The sequence below is a fragment of the Prionailurus bengalensis genome, chromosome A3 (genome assembly GCF_016509475.1).
Source record: "Prionailurus bengalensis isolate Pbe53 chromosome A3, Fcat_Pben_1.1_paternal_pri, whole genome shotgun sequence".
NCBI classification, from domain to species: domain Eukaryota; kingdom Metazoa; phylum Chordata; class Mammalia; order Carnivora; family Felidae; genus Prionailurus; species Prionailurus bengalensis.
Window position 1 is genome coordinate 133,491,335 of NC_057354.1, and position 22,381 is coordinate 133,513,715.

Consider the following 22,381-nt stretch of genomic DNA (forward strand, 5'->3'; position numbering starts at 1 on the left):
AGCCCTCTGTTTACTCTAAATGTCTACGCAGTCTATGATGGCCCTTTAGCCTGAGAAGGGACATTAGAAGACATTTTGTTCAACCTTCCACTCTGTGTTGAAACTGACATGAAGCAATGTACAGAAAGACGTATTCTGCACATATTCTGGAAAGAACTCACCAACTGATTTCTACCGTTAAATCCAAGCTCCTAACACCAATGTATGTGCAATATTGGGAGGGGGGAAAAAAAAGGTCAAACTCTTAGAAACAGAGTAGAAAAGTAGTTTCCAGGGGCTGGGGGTGGGAGAAGGGGAGAGGTTGGTAAAGGGTACAAAGTTTTGGCTCTAAGATAAATAAGGTCTGAAAATCTAATGTAAAACATGGTGAGTGTAGTTGATTACACTGTATTGCATCATGGAAATCTGTTAAGGGAATAGGACTTAAATGTTCTTTCTCTCTCTCTCTCTCTCTCTCTCTCTCTGTCACACACACACACACACACACACACACACACACACACACAGGATTAAAATGTGAGGTGATACATGTATTAATTAACCAGATGAGAGAATCCGTTCACAGTGCCAACAAATATCAAATCACCATGATACACACTTTAAATATCTTATAATCTTATATGTCAATTATAACCCAATAATAAAGCTGAAATTTAAAAAAAAAAAAAACCAATGAACATAAATCCTAGTGAGGGAACTAAGAAACTAGAATTGAATTTAAGAATTCATATATTTTCCAAACTTCACTGAATTGCTCCCAGGCCAGACACTGTGTTAGGCACTAAAGATACATTTAAAAAAAAGAAGAAAGAAAGACGTGGTCCCTCCCTCTGGGAGCTCACAATCTACCTCTCTATCTTTCTATCGTTTACGTTGTCCTTACTCTCTGCCAGCTTTTCTTAGCACTTTACAGGTCCCGGCCATCTACCAGGGCTGGACATACCTTGTCCACCAGCTCTAGTTCACTGTGCGAAACCTCCAACAGAAGTTTGTTCGGGAGCGGTTTGGCAGGAGTGGTAAGTTCTGATTTGGGGAGTGGTGAGGTCACGAGCGGGTGTGATGGGAAGGTAGAATTTTGGAGAATAAAGGTGGCTTTGCCAGGGGTTGGGGGAGGAGGGGGGTAGGAAGGAAAACATTTCAGGTAGAAGGACCAGTGTGAGCAAAGGCTGAGGCGTTAGAACAGATGGCATAGTCCCAGAAGTGCCAGCATCTTCGCGGTCTAGTGAGGAGAAGCTGGGACTAAAAAAAAGCCGGCTGGTGTCTACACACAGTAGGAAATCACTGAAGTTTAGTAGCCTAGATGTATAATTAGATAATTACATGAAGAAATAATTCTGGCGTAAGGTACAATTTGTATACATGTGTGTATGTGTGTGTCTTTGTATATTTTTCAAAGTTTCTTCCTTACATCTATTGCTTCTTTTAATCCATCACTTGCAATCACTTTGAAGTTGAATGATAAAAAGTTAAGTACCTTCTTTGTTGTTTTCATTATATTTCTCAGCAGTATTAGACAAAGACCTGGAAACACCAATAAGCAAGTCAATTCATTGAGAAATCACTTCTTCGAAGACAGTTGCATTTTGAATTCTTCTTAAAGTGTAGAACAGTACTTGGCACCGATGCCAACTTTTAATGGAGAAGCAAATCCCTACACACCCTGCCGTTGTTTACGGGCATTCGGGAGGGGTGACACTTCAAGATTCCTTTACTTTCCGAAATAATCTTTGAAGACACACAGCGCCAGGAGCCTACAGGCATACAGACAAAGTACTACGAGATTCTTTAGGATCTGTGTATGATGATTTAAACTCCAGAATCAGTGAAGCAATGAGAACATGTGTATCCACCTAAAAATAGCAAGAAAACGCAAGGCAAATAACTTCCTAAGGTAGAATTAAATCTCTGACAACTGGCTGAGTCAAAATTCTTGTAAGAAGTAATTGTTGCTACTAGCCCGTGTTCCACAACAACTGAGAGGCTCTATTTTCTGTGCAGATAATATATGGAATCCTTTACCTCTGATAATTAGGTAAAAACAGTACGATTTTTTCCTCATAAAATCAATATACACTCACCATTCTAAATTGTCATCCAGTAAAAAGAGCAGTTTCAATACTACTACGATAACGGCGACAGCTTGTACATCATATTTAACAGTTTTTGCCATTTTAGCTATGGGGTCAAATGTCAGAAAATCGACTTCTCCTACTCCAGTCATTTTTACCACTTGGCAGGTTAAATCATTCATTTCATCTGTTGAAGAGCAAAACAGCAAAATGTGAAATAAATTCTTTGCCTAACTAGACCACGCTAAACTGTACCTGTGCAAGACAAGTTTTATCATCTTAAGACACGGTACGATGCTAGAACTCAGAGGCACACATTTTGTGAAGAAAAGAAACGCAAAAATGATATCTGTACAGAAACACGAATGGCAGGATCCTGGCAAGGCGTAGCTTTTCCTATTTGGGCTTCCTAAGACATCTACTATTTATAGGACACATTCTGGTACCTAACTCACAGCCACACACTAGTTTTCTATCGTTTCACACAGGTTTCTTGTCTGTGTTTCTACAGCAATTTGTCACTTACTTGAAACTAACTCCCTTATAAGACCAAGCGCTTCTCTACGAGTATGCACTCACTCGCTGGCTGACACCCTGGCTAGCACGCTAGAAGGTTCGATGCGTACTGAACTTGATGTACTGCTCTCCCAAAGACATTATATGTTCAGTTTAGCCTTCACCTATCATTCGAAGCTGAATAATGTGGCACTTGAAACCAGACGGCCTAGCTAGGGCCTATATATTTAGGCTTTCCGATCATTACCTTTGTGACTCTGGATTAGTCACTTCCTCATTTGTAAAATGGGTTATGGGAGGATAAACTGAGATTAAGTAAGATAGTACGAGTGAACATACTTTGAAAACACTAAGTTACTAAACAAATTTCTTTACTCGCTAAGTACATAAGATATGCAACATTCTACTTTAGCTAATTTAAGCAGAATAGCTATTATTTATAAGAGCATAATAAATTGTAATGAATTAAATTGCAATTTGATGCATGCATTCAGTCGCCATTTCCTCTTGACTTTATTTCCCTCTCTATCCAACAGCAAGCCCATGAACCAGACGCTTGCCATGAGCCGACCTGTGTCAGTTACATTTTGGTAAGCCCCTGTATTCCTTCCATTACCTGGTGTAACATTTGTGCATATATTACGTTATGACATATTTATATTTATTTTTACCGTGAAAATTACACTACACAATTTTGAATATTGCTTTGTTCATGAACATATGCATTTTCCTTCCCCGTTTAAAAACTATATTCAATCACATCTTTTATATTGCTCAAGCAATAGGATAGGCACACCATGTTTGTATTTTCTCTTAAGAACATAAGTCCTGAATTTCTCACATTTCTAGTTTAGCAAGAAATTCAGGAATGGATTCCATTGGCAGAGTCCATCGAGCTACCTGTGTCTCGGTATATTGTGAACAAGGCCTACCGGGGCTGTCTCCACATTTGTGTTTCATTGCCTCAGAGAGTTCACTGGGATCCTACCAGACTGATCTCTGTTTGTTTTAGGGACTGGAAATAGCATCATGTTACCAAACACGAAAAACATTACCATGGGTGAGCTTCTGGGGTTTTTTAAATTAGAATTCATTGTGTAATAATCATGCTCCACGTAAATGACAAAGCACTGTCTTTTTTTTTTGGGAGGGGCGCACCTAGGTCATTAATAACACATATTGAAACGTTTGTTACTTTAATCGCACTCAGCAAACTTAGTGTAAAACCAAGCATATCCCTCGTATCAAAATAGAACTCTTTAATTTCTGAACAATGTCCTTTTAACCTTGTTACGTGGCCTGAAATACTTTAAGAAGGGATTGTGAAATTAAGCTTCATGTTACTATGGACCCTGTCAGGTGGCTCTAATAGTCAGTGATTTGAGAGGATTCCGTATTTTGTTCATTATAATTCTACAATTCGATAACAGCTTCCTCACCACATACCCCACACACTTACCAGGGAGATTGACTTCCATCAAGTATTTCATACACAAGATGTTTGGATGAAGATAGCAGTCTTCAGTTATGTCTGGAAAACGTGGCAAATCTAAGAATTTGGCAATTTCAATCATCTTTTTATAGATATCCTCATAGGTAGGCCAAGACTGAAATAAGAGATAATCAAGGTAGCAACTTTTGCAACATAAATTACTTTTAGAAAAAATTTTCTGACTTTAAAAGTAACACGTATTCACTGAATAAAATTTGGAATGTGGAGAAAAGCATTAAGAGGAAAACACCCATAAATCCTTACTATCCTCTTAGCAGTTTAAAACAGTAATAACGCTAAGTAAAAAGGCCACTAAAATTCCATTGGGCTCATAAAACTCCTACTGGCCTTCCCCATGACAGAGAGAAATCCTTACTTCTTGCCAGTCACAGAAGAACCCAGGGGAAGGGACAAAGCTGTGACCCAAACCGGAGTTACAGAGCCATCGTGTCTGCTCTGCTGCACGATCTCCCTCCCACACCTCCTCACCACACCCTCTCATTCACCTTCAAATTCATGGCCACCAAGTTTAGCTTACTGTTTCACTATGTTCACATGCTTCTGCGTGGGCGGTAATACCAAGGCTTAAGTCTAATAGGTAAAAATGCACAACTCAACTTCTCCCATATAACTGCATGGAAGATTCTCTTATAGAATTCAGGAAAATCTATGAGCTATTATTAAGAAATGCATGCTGTTCACTTTCAGATCACCCCCGTAGTTTAATTGGTATGCTATTTTTATTTTTGCCATTTATAAACATCTTTGAAATTAATACTACATATAATTTTGCCTCATTGACTCATCCATTCACATAAAAAATGTTAAATCTAGAGTCTATGCGAGGTACTTTGGGAAAGGTAAAGATGAATAAAACAATGCCTTCAAGGACTTTATAACCCAGAAAGTTGTGTGAAAATAACCACAGTATAAAAATAGAAAGTTATCAAGTAACTCAAGTAAGATTTTTTTTTTTAAGGCTTATGGAATTTCAGAGAAACTAACATTTCTGATATGGTAGGACCCTGTTAAAATAGGGCCTAAAGACAAACATTTTGGCAACCTGGTTGGCAGTGTTAAAGTTGAACATGTGCACATTCTTTGGTGAAGCAACTCCACTCTTAGCTACATATCCCCAACCGAAATGTACATGATGTCCACACAAAGACACGTGCCAGAACATTCTTAATTAATAACGCTATTTTCAAAAGCCCTAAGCTGGAAACTACCCAAATACCATTAACGATAAGTAAATTTTGATATAGTCTCATAAAGGAGCACTTTGCAGCAAGGAAATGAACGCTCTGCCTGCAACGACATGGATGAATCTTCAAGACATCACGTTAAAAGAAAGAAGCCAGGTGCAGTAGAGAACGATCCATGCATATAAAGTACAGAACCCAGCAACTCGGCACCATGCTTCTCCGGAGTGAGAAGTCAGGACAGCGATCACTCTGGAGCGGGGGCGGGGGGAACGACTAGAGTGAACACAAGGGTGGAGTTTCAGAGGTGCAAGTAATGCTGTCGCTCCCTGTAGCAGTGTTGCCTTTTTTTCCAAATGTTTTTTTCAAATGTTGAGATAGAGTGATTCTACTTGTATACCGAAATATTGTACATTGTATTCTAATCTGTGAATTTAAAAGAGAAAAAAGGAAATCAAATCTCATTGACCTTCGAGATGAACTGGTCTTTTTTCTTTATAAAATTACTTCATTTAGAACAGTTGCTTCATTTTGCACAAGATTTGAAGTATCTTTTCAAGTTAAGACAATTTTAACATTACCGACAAGATTTACGGCAATTCTAATCCTTTTAAATAATGCGGGCAGGATGTATAATTAAGCATTTTTATCTGCAAACAAAATAAACACCAGAGCAGTGAATGTTCCCCTTAGAAAAAAAATCATCTCAAAAAACCAATTTGATGTATGATAAATTCATGACTAGTATCATGTACGATAAGTTCAGGACTGTAAGGTCCTTAATGAAAAGCAATCTGGCAAGCTAACAAGATCTAATATATTTTCAAATGTCCACGCTAAAAGCTGGTAGGTCAAACTAAATATCTGGTGACAAATAGGCTACCATTCTTTCACCTATGAACAGAGGGTAAAATAATTATTAATAATGCAAATCTACAGATTTATAGTTTACAATTGATTCTAGATTCTCCTAATCTCCATTCCATAGGGCAGACTTCACTTTCAAGTTTTTCATTTATTTTTAAACAGACTTTTCCTTTTTGACTAACGCTGAAAAGCTTTTTTCAAAAGGCGGCTAGACGGTTTTCAGTATCCTTCCACTTAATGTTTACCAATCTTCTACAACTGTTACACACATAGGTTGTTTCTAATTTTTACACTACTATAAATAATGCCATGAATGTATTCTAGTAACACTTAAATTTGATTATAAAAATAATACATGCTCATTACAGAAAAGTTATGAAATATAAAATACTATAATAAAGACAATAAAAAATGCTCATAACTTAGGGAAAGCCACTGTTAGGATGTTGGAGGACTTTTCTCTCAGCCCTTTGGGGCATATTCACATTTATAACGCCGGGATTTCAATTCGACAGCGTCTTTGACAACTCCGCTTGAGTATCTTTCCACTGTGTCAAATGTACACGCTCCAAACTGAGTTATTTCTCTTCCATACCCCAACTTTTAGTCCTCCATTGGTATCCCTCACCAAGCCACAAAAACCCAACATTTGGAACTCGTCCTTGACAGTTCCATTTCTTACACACCACGTGCACACAGACTCTTTGCCTCAAGGCTGGGTCTGGAATGCTGCTCGTCCCCATCCCTTCCATAACCACTACCCTCCTCTAAGCCTCCATCACCCCAGTCTGGGCTCCCAACCAAACGGTATCTCCATATCTGCCTTTATCTCTTTGAAACTAGCAGCAAGAGTGATATTTCAAAATGAAATCTGACATGTCACTCCTCTACTAAAATCTAATGGTTTACCTTGCTCTCAGGCTAAGCTCCCATCTGTCTGAGAACCTTTGTACAAACCGAATTAGCTGTATAAGTTTTGTCTCCTAAATTTTCACCTAACGTTATATTTTGTGTGTATTTTCTAATGTCATGAGATAGCCTTTGAAAACATCAATTTAAGTCATTGGAAAGTATTCCCCTGTGAATCCAACATTTCCTTATTAATGGACATCTATGTTAGATATACGTTCCATGCATACATATTAAGCAGCTATTAAAAAGCAGCTATTAAAAAGGCTTTTGAAAAGCTTTTTTCATAGGCTGTTCCATGACTTAGGAAAATATTCACAGTGCAATACTGAGTGAAACTGAGTGAATACTCAGTGAAAACTGAGAAAGAAATTTGTATGTAGTCTTCAATCCTAATTTTGCAAATATGTTAATGCACATTAAATAAGACAACTAAAATATAAATGTTAATGGCATCAGTGAGAAATTGGATTGTGGGTGATTTTTATCGCCTTCTTTATACATTTCATTGTTTTCTACATTTCTTTTAATCATTCTGGATATATTTCTTTCATAAGAAAAAAAATATTCTTTTTTTTTTTTTTTTCAACGTTTATTTATTTTTGGGACAGAGAGAGACAGAGCATGAATGGGGGAGGGGCAGAGAGCCAGGGAGACACAGAATCGGAAACAGGCTCCAGGCTCCGAGCCATCAGCCCAGAGCCCGACGCGGGGCTCGAACTCACGGACCGCGAGATCGTGACCTGGTTGAAGTCGGACGCTTAACCGACTGCGCCACCCAGGCGCCCCAGAAAAAAAAAAAATATTCAAAAACATATTACAGTAGTCTAAAAAATTACACATAGAATTACCATATGATAATGTCAATTGCGTTTCTGTGTAGATGTCTCAAAAGAACTGAAAGCAGGGACTCTAACAGATATTCACACGCTAACATTCACAGCAGCATTGTTCACTACAGCCAAAGGTGAAAACAACTCAAACGTCCAAGGATGAATGGATGAACAAAATGTAATATTATTTAGCCTTAAAAAGCAGGACGCCTGGGTAGCTCAGTCGGTTAAGCATCTGACTTCGGCTCTGGTCATGATCTCACCATCTGTGAGTTTGAGCCCCACGTGGGGCTCTGTGATGACAGCTCGGAGCCTGTAGCCTGCTTCAGATTCTGTGCCTCTCCCTCTCTCTCTCCCCCTCCCCCACTCACGCTGTGTCTGTCTCTCAAAAATGAATACACGTTAAAAAATTAAGGGGCACCTGGTTGGCTCAGTCGGTTAAGTGTCTGCCTTCGGCTTAGGTCATGATCTCGCAGTCTGTGAGTTCGAGCCCTGCGTCAGGCTCTGTGCTGACAGCTCAGAGCCTGGAGCCGGTTTCAGATTCTGTGTCTCCCTCTCTCTCTGCCCCTCCCCTGCTCACGCTCTGTCTCTCTGTCTCAAAAATAAATAGAAACATTAAAAAAAAATTTTTTTTTTAAGAAATTTTCATCTCTGACACACGCTACCACTTGGATATACCTTAAAAACATTCTCCCATGTGAAATAAGTCAAACATAAAAAGACAAATACTGTATTGCTTCACTTCCGTGCAGTACTAGAAGAGTCAAATCCAGAGAGGCGGAGTATAGAACAGTGGCTCTCTACCCACCCTAACTGGGGCTGGGGGGCAGGGTGCAGTGGGGAGCTGGAGTTTAATGGGGGCAGAGTTTCAGCTTGTAAAGATGAGAAAGGTCCGGAGACGGGGATGGTGGTGGTGAGTGTACTTCATTCCGCTGAACTGCACACTTAAAAATGATTTAAATGGGGGCACCTGGGTGGCGCAGTCAGTTAAGCGTCCGACTTCAGCCAGGTCACGATCTCGCGGTCCGTGAGTTCGAGCCCCGCGTCAGGCTCTGGGCTGATGGCTCGGAGCCTGGAGCCTGTTTCCGATTCTGTGTCTCCCTCTCTCTCTGCCCCTCCCCCGTTCATGCTCTGTCTCTCTCTGTCCCAAAAATAAATAAACGTTGAAAAAAAAAAATTAAAAAAAAAAAGATTTAAATGGTAAGTTTTAAGTTATTGTTGCCACAATTGTATTTTGTTTATAATTTTGAAGTATTTTTTAACGTTTATTTATTTATTTTGAGAGCAAGAGACAGAGCACAAGTGAGGGAGGGGCAGAGAGAGAGAGAGAGAGAGAGAATCCCAAGCAGGTTCCACATTATTAATGCGGAGCCCAACACAGGGCTCGATCTCCCGAACTGTGAATTCATGACCTGAGCCGAAATTAAAAGTCAGATGCTTAACCAACTCAGCCACCCAGATGCCCCTACAATTTTTAAGAAGTATAAAAAAGGAACCTAAATAACATCTGTCTAAAGGAAAAAAAAAAACCACAACATATTAGAGAGGTCATAATTAGAATTAGAAAGTTGAAGATTAAAAAAATCAATATATATAAAATCTACATTCAAAATCTATTACTACTTGCTATTTTCTACCTTTATTTTAAATAACTTAACAGGGGCGCCTGGGTGGCGCAGTCGGTTAAGCGTCCGACTTCAGCCAGGTCACGATCTCGCGGTCCGGGAGTTCGAGCCCCGCGTCAGGCTCTGGGCTGATGGCTCAGAGCCTGGAGCCTGTTTCCGATTCTGTGTCTCCCTCTCTCTCTGCCCCTCCCCTGTTCATGCTCTGTCTCTCTCTGTCCCAAAAATAAATAAACGTTGAAAAAAAATTTTTTTAAATACCTTAACAATAAAATACCTTAACAATAGAACCCTACATGGGTGAGTTTATGAAGCTGTAATTATTACATGTGTAACACTAAGGTATGGGTCTGCCTTTCCCTGAAGACAAAATTTACAGAGCAAAAAGAAAATACGGTAGCAGAATCTCTATCTAAAAATGATCACTTAACGGTTCTAGTAGGATACGGAAAGGGACGGTCTTAGCGTCTCAAACGAGGGAAGATTAGAACTGAACGTGGCCACTGCACGCCATTCCTGTCCCAGAGGACGCCACCAAAAGGATCAGAATGCTCCCGTTTGCCTCTAAAGACACACAAGACACACAAAGTCCCTGCAGGGCTGGGCCATGGACTAGCCTCCCCATACAGCCGTCTGCTCCCACTGCAACTAAGGCCAGTTGGCGGGGCCTGCGCGGCTCGTTCAGCAAAGAACCTTAGGCGGAAGGCTGGAAGCCCGGCTCCACGGCACTGTTTTAGAGAATGAGACCACAGTGAAACCTGTTTGTTCCCGTCCCACTGTCCTCAGCCCACAGAAGACTTAATGAATCGATCTCTGACATCCAAAGAATCTTGTGCTTTATTACCTTTTGTCAAGATTTTATTTTTTGGTAATCTGCACCCAACATGAAACTTGAACCTACAACCCCAAGATCAAGAGTCACGACGCTCCACCAACTGAGCCAGCCAGGCACCCCAAAGAATCTGTACTTTGCACAAGTTCGCCAGGATATTCTTAGGCACCCCGCCCCCCCCCCCCCATTAATAAAATGCAGTGTTTTCCACCCTGATCCTTCCTGCAGCCTGGAAGAGTGCCTCGGATGGCGTTCCCCCACAAGCTTGAAAAGAGCGGTGCGCCCACGAATCCCAGGGCCGGTCAGGGTATCGTGGGAGGTCAGGAACAAAAGAAAGCCTCCGCTGGCCTCGGTCCACGCTGTGTGGCAGCAGTGACTCTGGAAGGAGTGGGAGTGAGGGAAACTGAGAACACCTGTTCTTCTTACACTCCCCCGAGCCCTTCGGCTGCACTGAAACCCGCCAGATTCTTCTTCTAACAAAGATTGCACAAGCAATCCCGAGAGCTCCCTGTGGCCTACAGAGCGAGGGGGTGCGCGGAGCTAGGGGGAAGCTGGAAGACCCGAACGCCTGCATCTGGAGCCGCTCCAGGAGTGTCCGACAGCTCCGGGCGGTCCTTTCCCTCCTCCAACCAACGGGGACCTAGTCTCACAAAGGGTGTTAAGACAGCTCGGAGGCAGGATGAATCATCTTGGCAAAGTGCCACTCAGTGGGTCTGGCTGAACTCGCATCACATCTTTTCTTTCTACTCGTTCAGTCAGAGAGAAGATCAGAATGTTGCTGATCAACATTCAAAATACTGGAGATGTACTTCAGGACGAATTTCCAGTTTCCTCCTCATCCCTTCTTGCTGAGTCTAGCGAGGGATGACGAAATGCCTAATTCTTGAGAGGATTTAGAAACACTGTCAAGGAGCACAGCAGAATAGCATGGGCGTGACATACTCTCTGTGTAGAAACCGGTCTGTGGGTTTAACATCTAGAAAAATACGGCAAAGCAGGGCAGAAAAGATGGGCCCCCCTACTGTCTCCAAGTCCTCTGCAGAGTAAACAGCATAACAGAGACAGGCATGTCTAGGCCCAGCTCCAGTTCAAGCGGCGATCTGATTATTTGGGGCTCTGCATCGAGAGGGTGTCCCTGGAAGAGACTACAGTTTAGCTCATTCCACCGGGAGAACTGAGAGACTTTTTCTAGAAGTAGACGATGCTTTGAATCAGCACCGTGCTCCAGAAACGTAAGTCAAACACACAGCAGAAGAGGCAGAAGCAGAAAAAGGAGGAGGAGGTTATCTCGAAATTTATTAAATAAATAAGAGGAAAAGCCTATCTACCTGGAGTTGGGAATCACAACTCAGCAAAAGGAGACGGTGTGAAACACGAAAACTTAACTCGCACACCTTAACCTCTTCCGAGCTTTGCTCTTCAGGGAGGGTGACGGCAGGAAGAGTCAGGTGCTCCAAGTCTCCGGCTCGGAGAAAGAAAACAAACCGCATCGACGGTCTCTGGGTTCTGGATTCTGTTCCCCCTGGTTTGAGTTCTGCCAGATTTGTCATTATGGGGACACAGGGGCCCACTTAAAGGCCAACGGAACAACTTAATGGAGAAAAAGAGGTCACCCAGGATGAAGGTTTAAGGGTCTTTAAAGCTCTTTTCGGGAGTGCTGGTTTGTTTTTAAGGTGTGCTCAACTGTCTAGAATAACAAAAACCAAACCAAACCAAACACAGAAGAAGAAACAGTCCCGGCAGCCCACACACAAAACACTGGCATTATCTCCAACGCCATCTCCTAGAACAATCGCACCTTTTGTCGTGGCTGGTGGAGGTACAGCTGCCGAAGGAGCCAAGACTTACTGGAGAAAGCTAAGACGTGGAAGGACGAAGGAAAATGCTTCCTTTGTTAACCAAAAGCCATTTCCATTGAAAAGTTTCAACATACTATGGAACAGTGAATGCACTTTTGTGAGCAAAGGCAAAGCGTACAATGAAGAAAAGCTGTCCGTCAATTAAATAAACAGCCATCTGAAGACATCCCAAACCTGCCCCCTTTTTCTTGAAAAAGGAGGGGACAGGAGAGAGGCAATGCGACGTATTGCCAGATGTGGCTGAAGATGCATCTCAAAGGTATAGCAGTTGTGCTACGTAGGGCTTCCAGAGGGATACAAATTCACTTAATTGCAAGAATAAGAAATCGCAAGGTTAGTATGTTTTTTAAAAGGCCGCAAAGCTATTAGAAATTCTTCTGGCATGCACTAAAAACAAAGTGCTTGGGAAAGCATTTTATTAAATTTCACAAATATTCCAGCGAGTTTATTTTCCTTCATGAAGCAATGCCTCCAGACAGGTAAGGACAAGCTAGAGTTTCTGTTACCCAACAGCAGGCTCTGGTGATAAACCTGATTACAATACCCTGTCAGAGGTGAACTTCCTGCTTAGCTATTTAAAAAAAAAAAAAAAAAAAAAAAGAGTACAGTGCCTCACCCTTACTTATGATGGTTGTTTTGAAGCAAAGATTCAGCCGAGAAAAAGCTAATGCTACATGCACCTGTTAATCCAAACTTAAAACAAGACTTTCCATTACAGAGAAACACTAATAAGAAATAAAAGTAATGTCAGAAGTAAAGACAAACACAGGAACATATCGTTGAAGGAGGAAGGCTAAAATGATTTCCACGGGTAATATGATTCACAAAACGGTTCACTTTGCGTTTTTAGTCTGCTAAGTGGTTGTAAATCTACCATGTAGTACCGTAAAAGACTTTTTTCTGTTCAAAGTCTAGTCTGGAAGTTTGTGGTGAACACATTACTTTATGTGAAACAGGGTCTTGGTCTGGGGGATGAGACTATTTTAGAAATATGTCGTCAACTTGCACAAAGACAGGCCTTATGAACAAATACAAATTTATGAACTGATAACCAATGAGGACTCGCCAAGTCAATGGAAAATAGCAATCTGTTATGGGCCCAGGATGAGAGCAGGGGAAAACCTGTTGGAGTCCTCCTTCTTAAGATGTGTCTGTTCTCCAAATATTCTCCCGATTGTTGCAAAGCAGCTAATGTTCAAATTTCACATATGTGTACTAAAGAAGGTTAAAAAGCCAGTATTCTGAAAAGCAGAGGATCCCAAAATTATTTCAGTTTGATTCCGGAAGGGTTATGTGATTATTTCTACAGCAGACTGACCTTACACCCAACGTGTAAAACCTGGGTACCATTTCTCTTCTCCCGGGAACTAGCGATGAGGGGAGACCTGGGCCAAGCACGCTGGGTACCGGGGGTACTGGCCGAGGATCAAACTAAATCACCGATAATCCACGTAAGTCACTAGTTTCACACGGCAAATATGAAGGATGACTTTCCAAAAAAAGGGTCCTCAGTGTAGCCTCACACATGTCTTTTCTGACCAAAGTAATTCATTATTGGTCTCAGTATATTGGTGAATAGTACGAATTAACTGGTAAGATTATTTATCTCACGCACTGGTTTTCATGAGTGATACTGACACACCCATAACTGGCATTTTCGATGTCCTTGTTTATACATCAGAGTTACGTCCGTCATACACTTATTGCTAAAACGTTAGTAGAATGCTTTCTTATTTTTTTTTCACCAAATGCCACTATTTAATGGCCTCCTCATATTTTATGTAATAAATACATCTGAAAGTTTCCTACTTGGGTGGAAAAAACTCCCCAACAGATCAATTTGAAATCCCCTGAAAATAAAGTATTTAAACGTATTCTGGCTTTAGCTATTTCAAATCATTTAATCAATAAACAAAGACTGAATCCTTACCATGTATACGGAATTATATTAGGTCTTATGGACAAAAAATAATAGAAGCATTAAATATGGCTCAAAGAATAGTCGGGGATGCAGGACACATACAAACAAACCCATGTATCCCATATTGCCTTTTATTCCTGTTTGAGAAATTCTATTTGGACAACCCTCTAGCTGCCTTTAAAGTCTGAAAAATACAAAAGAATACATGTAACACATCTGTAATCTTGAGGCCTGATAATAAAAAGAACACCCATGAATCCACTACCTGACTTAAGAACTAGAAAATCCCCAACACCGTTGTACCTACCGGTATATTCCTTCCCTCCCCTTCCACTGCCTCCCCTCCCTCTAGAGGCATAACTAGTATCCTGAAGTTGCTCATCACAAACTTACTTTTTTTTTTAATTTTTTTTAAGCTTTATTTATTTTTGGGAGAGAGAGAGAGAGAGAGACAGAGCGAGTGGGGGAGGGGCAGAGAGAGAGGGAGACACAGAATCCGAAGCAGGCTCCAGGCTCCGAGCTGTCAGCACAGAGCCCGACGCGGGGCTCGAACCCACAGACCGCGAGATCATGACCTGAGCCGAAGTCAGACGCCTAACCGACTGGGCCACCCAGGCGCCCCTCAAACTTACTTTTTAAAAAAATAATATCATACACATAAACATACTTAAATAAATATATTTATTTTACCTCCTTTTTAACTTAGTGCAAATGGCATCGCACTATGTGTAGTTTTCTGAATCTTGCCTTTGATACTCAATAGAATGTTTTTTACATTCATTCATGTTGCTTGTGGCTGTAGCTGTTTAATATACCAGTGTGTGACCGTCACTTTTTATCCATTTTCCTGTTGACATTTAGATTGTTCCTAGTTTTGTTTGCTTTGTTTTTTTCATTACCTAGCTGCCTTCTTTAGCCTTTTAGCACCAAATACAAAACTCCCATCAATAAAGAACTAGCTACGTACAGGGTGCTTGGGTGGCTTAGTTGGTTAAGCGTTTCTTGATTTTGGCTCAGGTCGTGATCACGCTGTGGGATTGAGCCCCACATCAGGTTCTGTGCTGACAGCACGGAGCCCGCTTGGGATTCTCTCTCTCAACCTCGCTCTCTGTCCCTCCCCCTTTCATGCTTGCTCTCTCTTGCTCAAAAATAAACAAATAAGTAAACATTAAAAAAATTTTTTTTAAATAAAGAACTAGTGGGGTGTCTGGGTGGCTCAGTCAGTGAAACATCAGACTTCGGTTCGGGTCATGATCTCACTGCTTACGAGTTCGAGCCCCGCGTCGGGCTCTGTGCTGACAGCTTGGAGCCTGCAGCTTGCTTCACATTCTGTCTCTGTCTCTCTACCCTTCCCCTGCTCACACTCTGTCTCTCTTTAATATAAATAAACATTAAAAAAAATTAAAAACAAATAAAAAATAAAAACAAATAAATAAACCGTGACATATTGTCTGGTTCAGTTCTTAGAAAAATGAAGAGTTAACTAAATTGTAGTTATGTAAAAGAATATCTCTCTTCTTAGAAAATATACACTAAAATATTTAGGGCTAATGGGCCGTGATAGATATAACTTACCCTCAATGATTCAGATATAAAATTGCACAGACAGGTAGCCAGACAGACAGTGAGAACAGCACAAATGATAAAACAAGTGCGATAAAATGTTAACAGCAGTTGAGGATACATGGGTGTTCTTTGTACTATTTTTGTTTTTGCAACTTTTCTGTAAATCTAAAATTCTTCCAAAATAAAAAGTTTTCCCAAAAAATGTTCTCAATAGGAGCAAAAAAGGCAAAGTACAATGGTTATTGCTACCAAGACATAATCTCATATTATTTTTATGTTTACACTTTCCACCAAAATCTCTAAGAAATTACTCCTCTGTCTTACCCCGTCCCCTCACTCAAGAGTAACTTAAAAACAGTCAACAAAAGAGATTATTTCTAGGGCAAGTATTTTGTGTAAACAAAAGCCTATAACCATGACCTTCCAATAACACAGTCCAGCTGGGTGAAAATTTTTAAACAAAGATCATACTAGTCATAACATTCATGAATAGAAATTATAATTTTGTTTAAAAATCCAAGAATGAATAAGCAGTGAGATACTTTAGGCATTCAGGTAAGAATTTTTTTAGGTAATGCTCATATAAAACACATTTGACTACTGAGTCTACTTGCAAATGTCTACAAATTAGTATCTGGCATACTTCCATTTCCACTCACCAAGGATTAAATACAATGGGAATTAACTTTCCACCATAAACACGGAAGTAGAAAAATCCATGAAATAACAGTTTCAGACAATGGACACAGGAAGCATAGGACTATAATCCCTGAAAGAAGAGAAGTGAAAGGCCCAGTTCACTGCCTGGAGGCGGTCTCCAAGCTGCGGTGCAGGGAGTGGGGAGTGAGACAGAGCCCTGTGGTCTTGCTGAGTTGAGGAGACAGAGACTGGTGCTCCCGAAAGCCGAGGTGGCTATAATTTGCAGGCAGAGTACCAGCGAGGATAAAACCACACACAGAGAGAACTCTGGAGATCTGCAAAGAGGTCCTCTCAAGTCTTTGGCTGAGTGCTGATTCATGCATATGTGAGGAAAAACCCAAGGCCGGTGGGGCGGGGATGGGGGGGTGTGGGGGGAGAAATCACTGGATTTTTTTCCAATGAATCCAAATAATTCCCAGAGCTCATACAAGACACCAGCTGCAGTAGAAAGACTTCATAATACTGGGGGTATTGGATAGAACTTTCTGAGGGAGTATACCACAGTAGCAGGGTTAGGTTAGTCCCAGAATAAAGGCCTTAGACCAGCAATGAAAAAGCTTAAAAACAAGCTTCTAAAGGATCAAACTGATCTCTAAATTACCTAATTATACACCAAGACAAAGATCCAGTATTCAACAACATAAAATTCACAATGTCTGCATCCAGTCAACAGTTACCAGGCATGAAAAGAAGGAAAATATGACACATAATGAAGAGACAAACCAATCAATAGAAACAGACCCAGCAATAACAGAGACAATAGAATAAGTAGACAAGAACCTTAAAGTAGCTATTATAAATACTGGCAATATGCTCAAGGACGTAAAAGAAAACAAGCATAACAAGGGAAATGGAAAAAATAAAACTAAAGTGAAATTTCTAGAAATGAAAATAAGAAGGTTCTGAAATCAGAGCCACACTCATTGGGTTTAACAGCAGATTAGACATTCAAGAAGTAAAGATCAGGGAATTTGAAGACATGACCATATCCAAAACAAACACACTGGGAAAGAAGATATAACCAAACAAACAAACAGACCAAGAGCCAGAAGCCTTAGTGAGCTGTGGACAATATTAAGTGGTCTAACATGGAATTAGCATCCAAAAAAAAAAAATCAAGGGGAGGGCAGAAAAAAATATGTAAAGAAATAATGAAGGAAAAATTTCCAAATTTGATGCAAACTATACACCCATAGATCTAAGGTCAACGAACCTCAAGCATAAGAAACATAAAGAAAACCACGCCAAGGCACATCGTAATCCAACTGATGAAAAAAAGTGATAAAAAGAAAATCTTAAAAAGCAGCTAGAGGAAAAAAGACACATTACATAAAGAATAGAAAAGACAAGAAGCAGAAATCAGGCAGGCCTATATGTGACAAACCCACAGCTAACAGCATACTCAACGATGAAAAGCTAAAACCTTCTCCTCTAAGATCAGGAACAAGACCAGGATGCCCACTCTCACCACTTTTATTTCACATTATATTAGAAGTCCTGGCTAAAACAATTAGGCAGGAAAAAGAAAGAAACTGCATCAGATCAGAAAGGAAGAAGTAAAGCCATCTCTGTTTGCAGATGACATGGTACTATATATAGAAAACCCTAAAGCTTCCACCAAAAAACTATTAGAACGAGTAAAGAAATTCAGTAAATTGCAGGATACAAAATCAATACATGAAAAACAGTTGTGCTTCTATACACTAACAGAAAACTATCAGAAAGAAACGAGTTCTGTACACTGAAAACTATAAGACACTGATGAAAGAAAGTGAAGACACAAGTAAATGGAAAGATATGCTGTGGAAGTGGGATAGAAGGATTACTACCGTCAAAATGTCCATATACCCAAAGCAATCTACAGATTTAATGCAATTCGTATCAAAATTCCAATGTCACTTTTCACTGAAACAGAAAAAAACAATCCTAAAATTTGTATGGAACCACACAAGATCCCAAATAGGCAAAAACAATCTTTAGAAATAAGAACAAAGCTGAAGGCATCACACGTTCTGATTTCAAACTATGTAACAACACCACAGTAATCAAAACAGTATGGTATTAGCATAAAGACAGACACACAGATCAAAGGAACAGAATAGAGGGCCCAGAAATAAACCCGTGCATATACGGTCAATTAATTTACAACAAAGGAGCCAACAATATCAATGGGGAAAGGACAGTGTCTTCAATAAATGGTGCTGGGAAAATTGGAAAGCCACATGCACAAGAAGGAAACTGGACCACTATTTAACACCATACACGAAACTCAACTCAAAATGGATGAAAGACTTAAATTTAAGACCTGAAATCATGAAACTCCTAGAAGAAAACATAAGGGGTAAGCTCTTTGACTTCAATTTGGCAATGACTTTTTGGGGTTGACAACCCCCCTCCAAAAAAAAAAAAGGTGCAAAAATAAACAAGCAGGACTACATTAAACTAAGAAGCTTCTACACAACAAAGGGAACCACCAACAAAGTGAAGAGGCAAGCTATGGAATGGGGAAAAAATATTTGCAAATCCTGTATCTGATGAGGGGTTAATATCCAAAAAAATATAAAGAACGCACACACCTTCATAGCATAAACAAAAAAATCTGATTAAAAAAGGAGCAGAGGAACTGAAGAGACATTTTTCCAAAGAAGATATACCAGTGAACACCAGGTACATGAACAGGTGCTCAACATCACTAATCATCAGGGAAATACAAACTAAAACCACAAGGAGATGTCACCTCACACCTGTTAGAGTGGTTACTATCAAAAAGACAAGGTAACAAATGTTGGCGAGATTGTGGAAGAAAAGGGAACACTTGTGCACTGTTGGTGGGAATGTAATTTGGTGCAGCCACTAAGAAAAATAGTATGGAGGTTCCTCGAAAAACTGAAACTATAACTACCATACGATCCGTCAATTCCATTTCTGGGCATACACGCACAGGAAATGAAAACACGGGGGCGCCTGGGGGGGTCTCAGCTGGTTAGGCAACCAACTCTTGGTTTTGGCTCAGGTCACGGTTCATGGGATCGAGCCCTGCATCGGGCTCTGTGCTGACACTGCAGAGCCTGCTGGGGATCCTCTCTCTCCCTCTCTCTCTCTCTCTCTGCCCCTCCAGCGCTCGCTCTCTCTCGAAATAAATAAATAAACTTAAAATTAAAAAGTACGCTGGACACCAGAGAATGGGAGCAGGGAAATACAACACATGAGGTGGACTGTGAGAAGCTGAAGATGAGTATTAGGAGTTCTAGAACAATCTCACACATACAAAGCCCACAGAGCTACGGTTAATACACTGATGGTGGAGAATAGAATCATAAAAAAAAAAAGTCAATTCAAAGAAGGCAGGAGAACAAGGAAAAAAATGAAAACTAGCTGGGACAAATAACAGCAAGGTGGTAGATGTAAACCCAATCATATTTATAATTACATTAAATGTCAACGGTCTAAACGTAGAATTATTTTAAAAACATGTAATTATAAGGCAGAGAATATGAGACTACATAAAAAAAAAATCAAGACCACCACATTCTGTCTACCGGGAAGCCACTTTAATTTTTTTTTTTTTAAAGCGCCAGCAGGCATGAGCGTGCATGGGAGAGAGAGAGAGAGAGAGAGAGAGAGAGAGAGAGCGCACAAGCAGGGGAGGGGCAGCGGAAGAGGGAGGGAGAGACTCCTAACCAGGCTCCGAGCTCAGCACGGAGCCAGATGTAGGGCTCAGTCCCACAACTGTGTGATCATGACCTGAGCCTGGATAAAGAGCTGGATGCCCAACCAAGTGACCCATCCAGGCACTCCCCAGGAAGCCACTTTATTTATTTGTTTGTTTGTTTTTAATATTTATTTCTGAGACAGAGAGAGAGAGAGAGAGAGAGAGAGAGAGAGCGTGAACAGGGCAGGGGTAGAGAGACAGGGAGAGACAGAATCCAAAGCAGGCTCCAGGCTCCAAGCTGTCAGCGCAGAGACTGACACAGGGCTCGAACCCACAAACCACGCAAGATCGTGACCTGAGCCGAAGTCGGGTGCTTAACTGACTGAGCCACCCAGGTGCCCCAGAAGCCACTTTAAAAATAAAGATGTAGAGAGGTTAAAAAATTTGTTTAAGATATATTAGGCAAATAATTTTTTTAAAAAATTGAACTGGCTATATTAACACTGAACAAGGTAGATATGAAAGCAATTCTTATCAGGGGTGGGAGGGGTGGGAGAAAGGACGTTCCATAGTGAAAAGAGTCAATTCATCAAGGCAAAATATCCTAGTTGTTATGCACCTAGTACCTGAGCTCCCAAATACTTGAAGCAAAAACTGGTAGAACATGAAAGAAAAGGTGGTCATCATGGTTTTAGATTTAAATACGCCTCTCATGGTAACTGATAGGATGAGCAAAAATTAGTCTCAGAGTAAAAGTAAAACATGCAAGTAAACATTAACTCATTTTGCTTCTTTTAAAAAATTTTTTTTAACGTTTATTTTTTGAGAGAGAGACAGAAGCGAGTGGGGGACGGGGATGAGAGAGAGGGAGACACAGAATCTGAAGCAGGCTCCGGGCTCTGAGCTGTCAGCACAGAGTCGGACACGGGGCTCGAACCCACGAACCGTGAGATCATGACCTGAGCCTTAAGTTAGACCCTTAACCGAGTGAGCCACCCAGGAGCCCCTCGTTTTGCTGCTTAATTTACAAAAGATTTCTTAAGTCTCAAATTATAAAAACTCAGGGGGCGCAGAGAACAGTCTAGATTTGATACAATAGCGAGAACATAATATTTCAGGCTGAAAACCCGAATCACCAGCAGATATAAAGGTGGCTCTAACAGTTGCAGGCAATCCTTCCCACACTGCCTATGAGGGCAAAGCCACTCTTAGCTAAAGGCTTAAGCCGGTCTTCTGGGAAACGTAAGCCACACTGGCTACGACAACAGCAGTTTCTTGATTGTGTGCCCTATGTCACTCTTGCAGTCATTTACACATTTGGCAATAAGGGGACCTATTACTATTCGAAAGGACAAGGTATATATTTTTCAAAATAATTATTTTTTATGGAGTGAAGTTTGAGTGTCTCTGTGAGTATAAAGTGAAACCAAATTTCTAAATTCAAAAGGAAATTGCTGGTTAGCCACCACTCCCAAGCATATAAACTCAGCCCAGGAAGCAATATCCTCTGCAAGAAGCTGCATTTATGGTAACCAAAATTAGAAAACACTACACGGAAAAGCAAGAATCATATCCATGAACTTCCTGGCACCTCCTTTCAGAAAACGTAGAAATGTGCATATTCAAAGTGGGTTTTGTTCTATTTATTTTTAACAGAGTTTTAAGATGAAAATTTTAATTTCCAAAAATGGTACATTTTTTCCCTCCCAGTAGCGTGAGGATAACCCTTCATCTTCTCCTCAGAGGAAAAGCTTTTCCATCCTGAGACCTAGAAGGCGTGTCCATTTCAACGTCTGTGATTCACCTGCACTTTGAATAGATGTCAAATAATCCTCACGAAAACCCTAATGAAGTAGGTGTTTACTTATTCCCAAATCACATCTTTTCTTAGGCCTGTTTCCTTATTGAAAAACTAAGAAAAGTGGACTAAGTGATCTATAAATTTTCCTCCAGTTTTAATATTTCATGATCCATATAAAAGATCCCAGTGTCTATTTCTAAGAAGCTTACGATGTGGTTAGGGAGTTAAATACAAGTAAATAATTTTAGGCACTAGCAAAAAGTACAAATAACCTCAACCAAGCAAAATTATCGACATAACTTGAGTGGTGAATGGTTCTGAGAAATCAGGTTAAAGCCCAGTCAGTTAGAATGTAAGACACAGAACATACTGAAGATTAAGGAAGACGAGACAGAAAGGGAGAGGAGACGGAAAGAGGGGAGAAGCGGGGGGTAGGTGGAAAGAAGGGAGGGAAAGAGAGAGAGAATTTTTTATTACCCAAGACTACACTGGGGTGATTAATGCAAAAATGCTGAGTTCCATTGGTCCCTCTAGAAAAACC

The 22,381-nt window shown here is 40.5% G+C and overlaps 1 protein-coding gene across 1 annotated transcript in view; it reads right to left on the minus strand.

Moving 5' to 3' along the window:
* Positions 1 to 22,381, minus strand: part of TAF1B (TATA-box binding protein associated factor, RNA polymerase I subunit B) — a 71,466-nt gene that overhangs the window by 12,970 nt on the left and 36,115 nt on the right. The window contains exons 9-11 of the mRNA XM_043604553.1: positions 4,045 to 4,192; positions 2,079 to 2,256; positions 1,475 to 1,521 (exon numbers count right to left, since the gene is read on the minus strand). Coding sequence (XP_043460488.1) covers positions 1,475 to 1,521; positions 2,079 to 2,256; positions 4,045 to 4,192 — 373 coding nt within the window. The remainder of the gene's footprint in view (positions 1 to 1,474; positions 1,522 to 2,078; positions 2,257 to 4,044; positions 4,193 to 22,381) is intronic.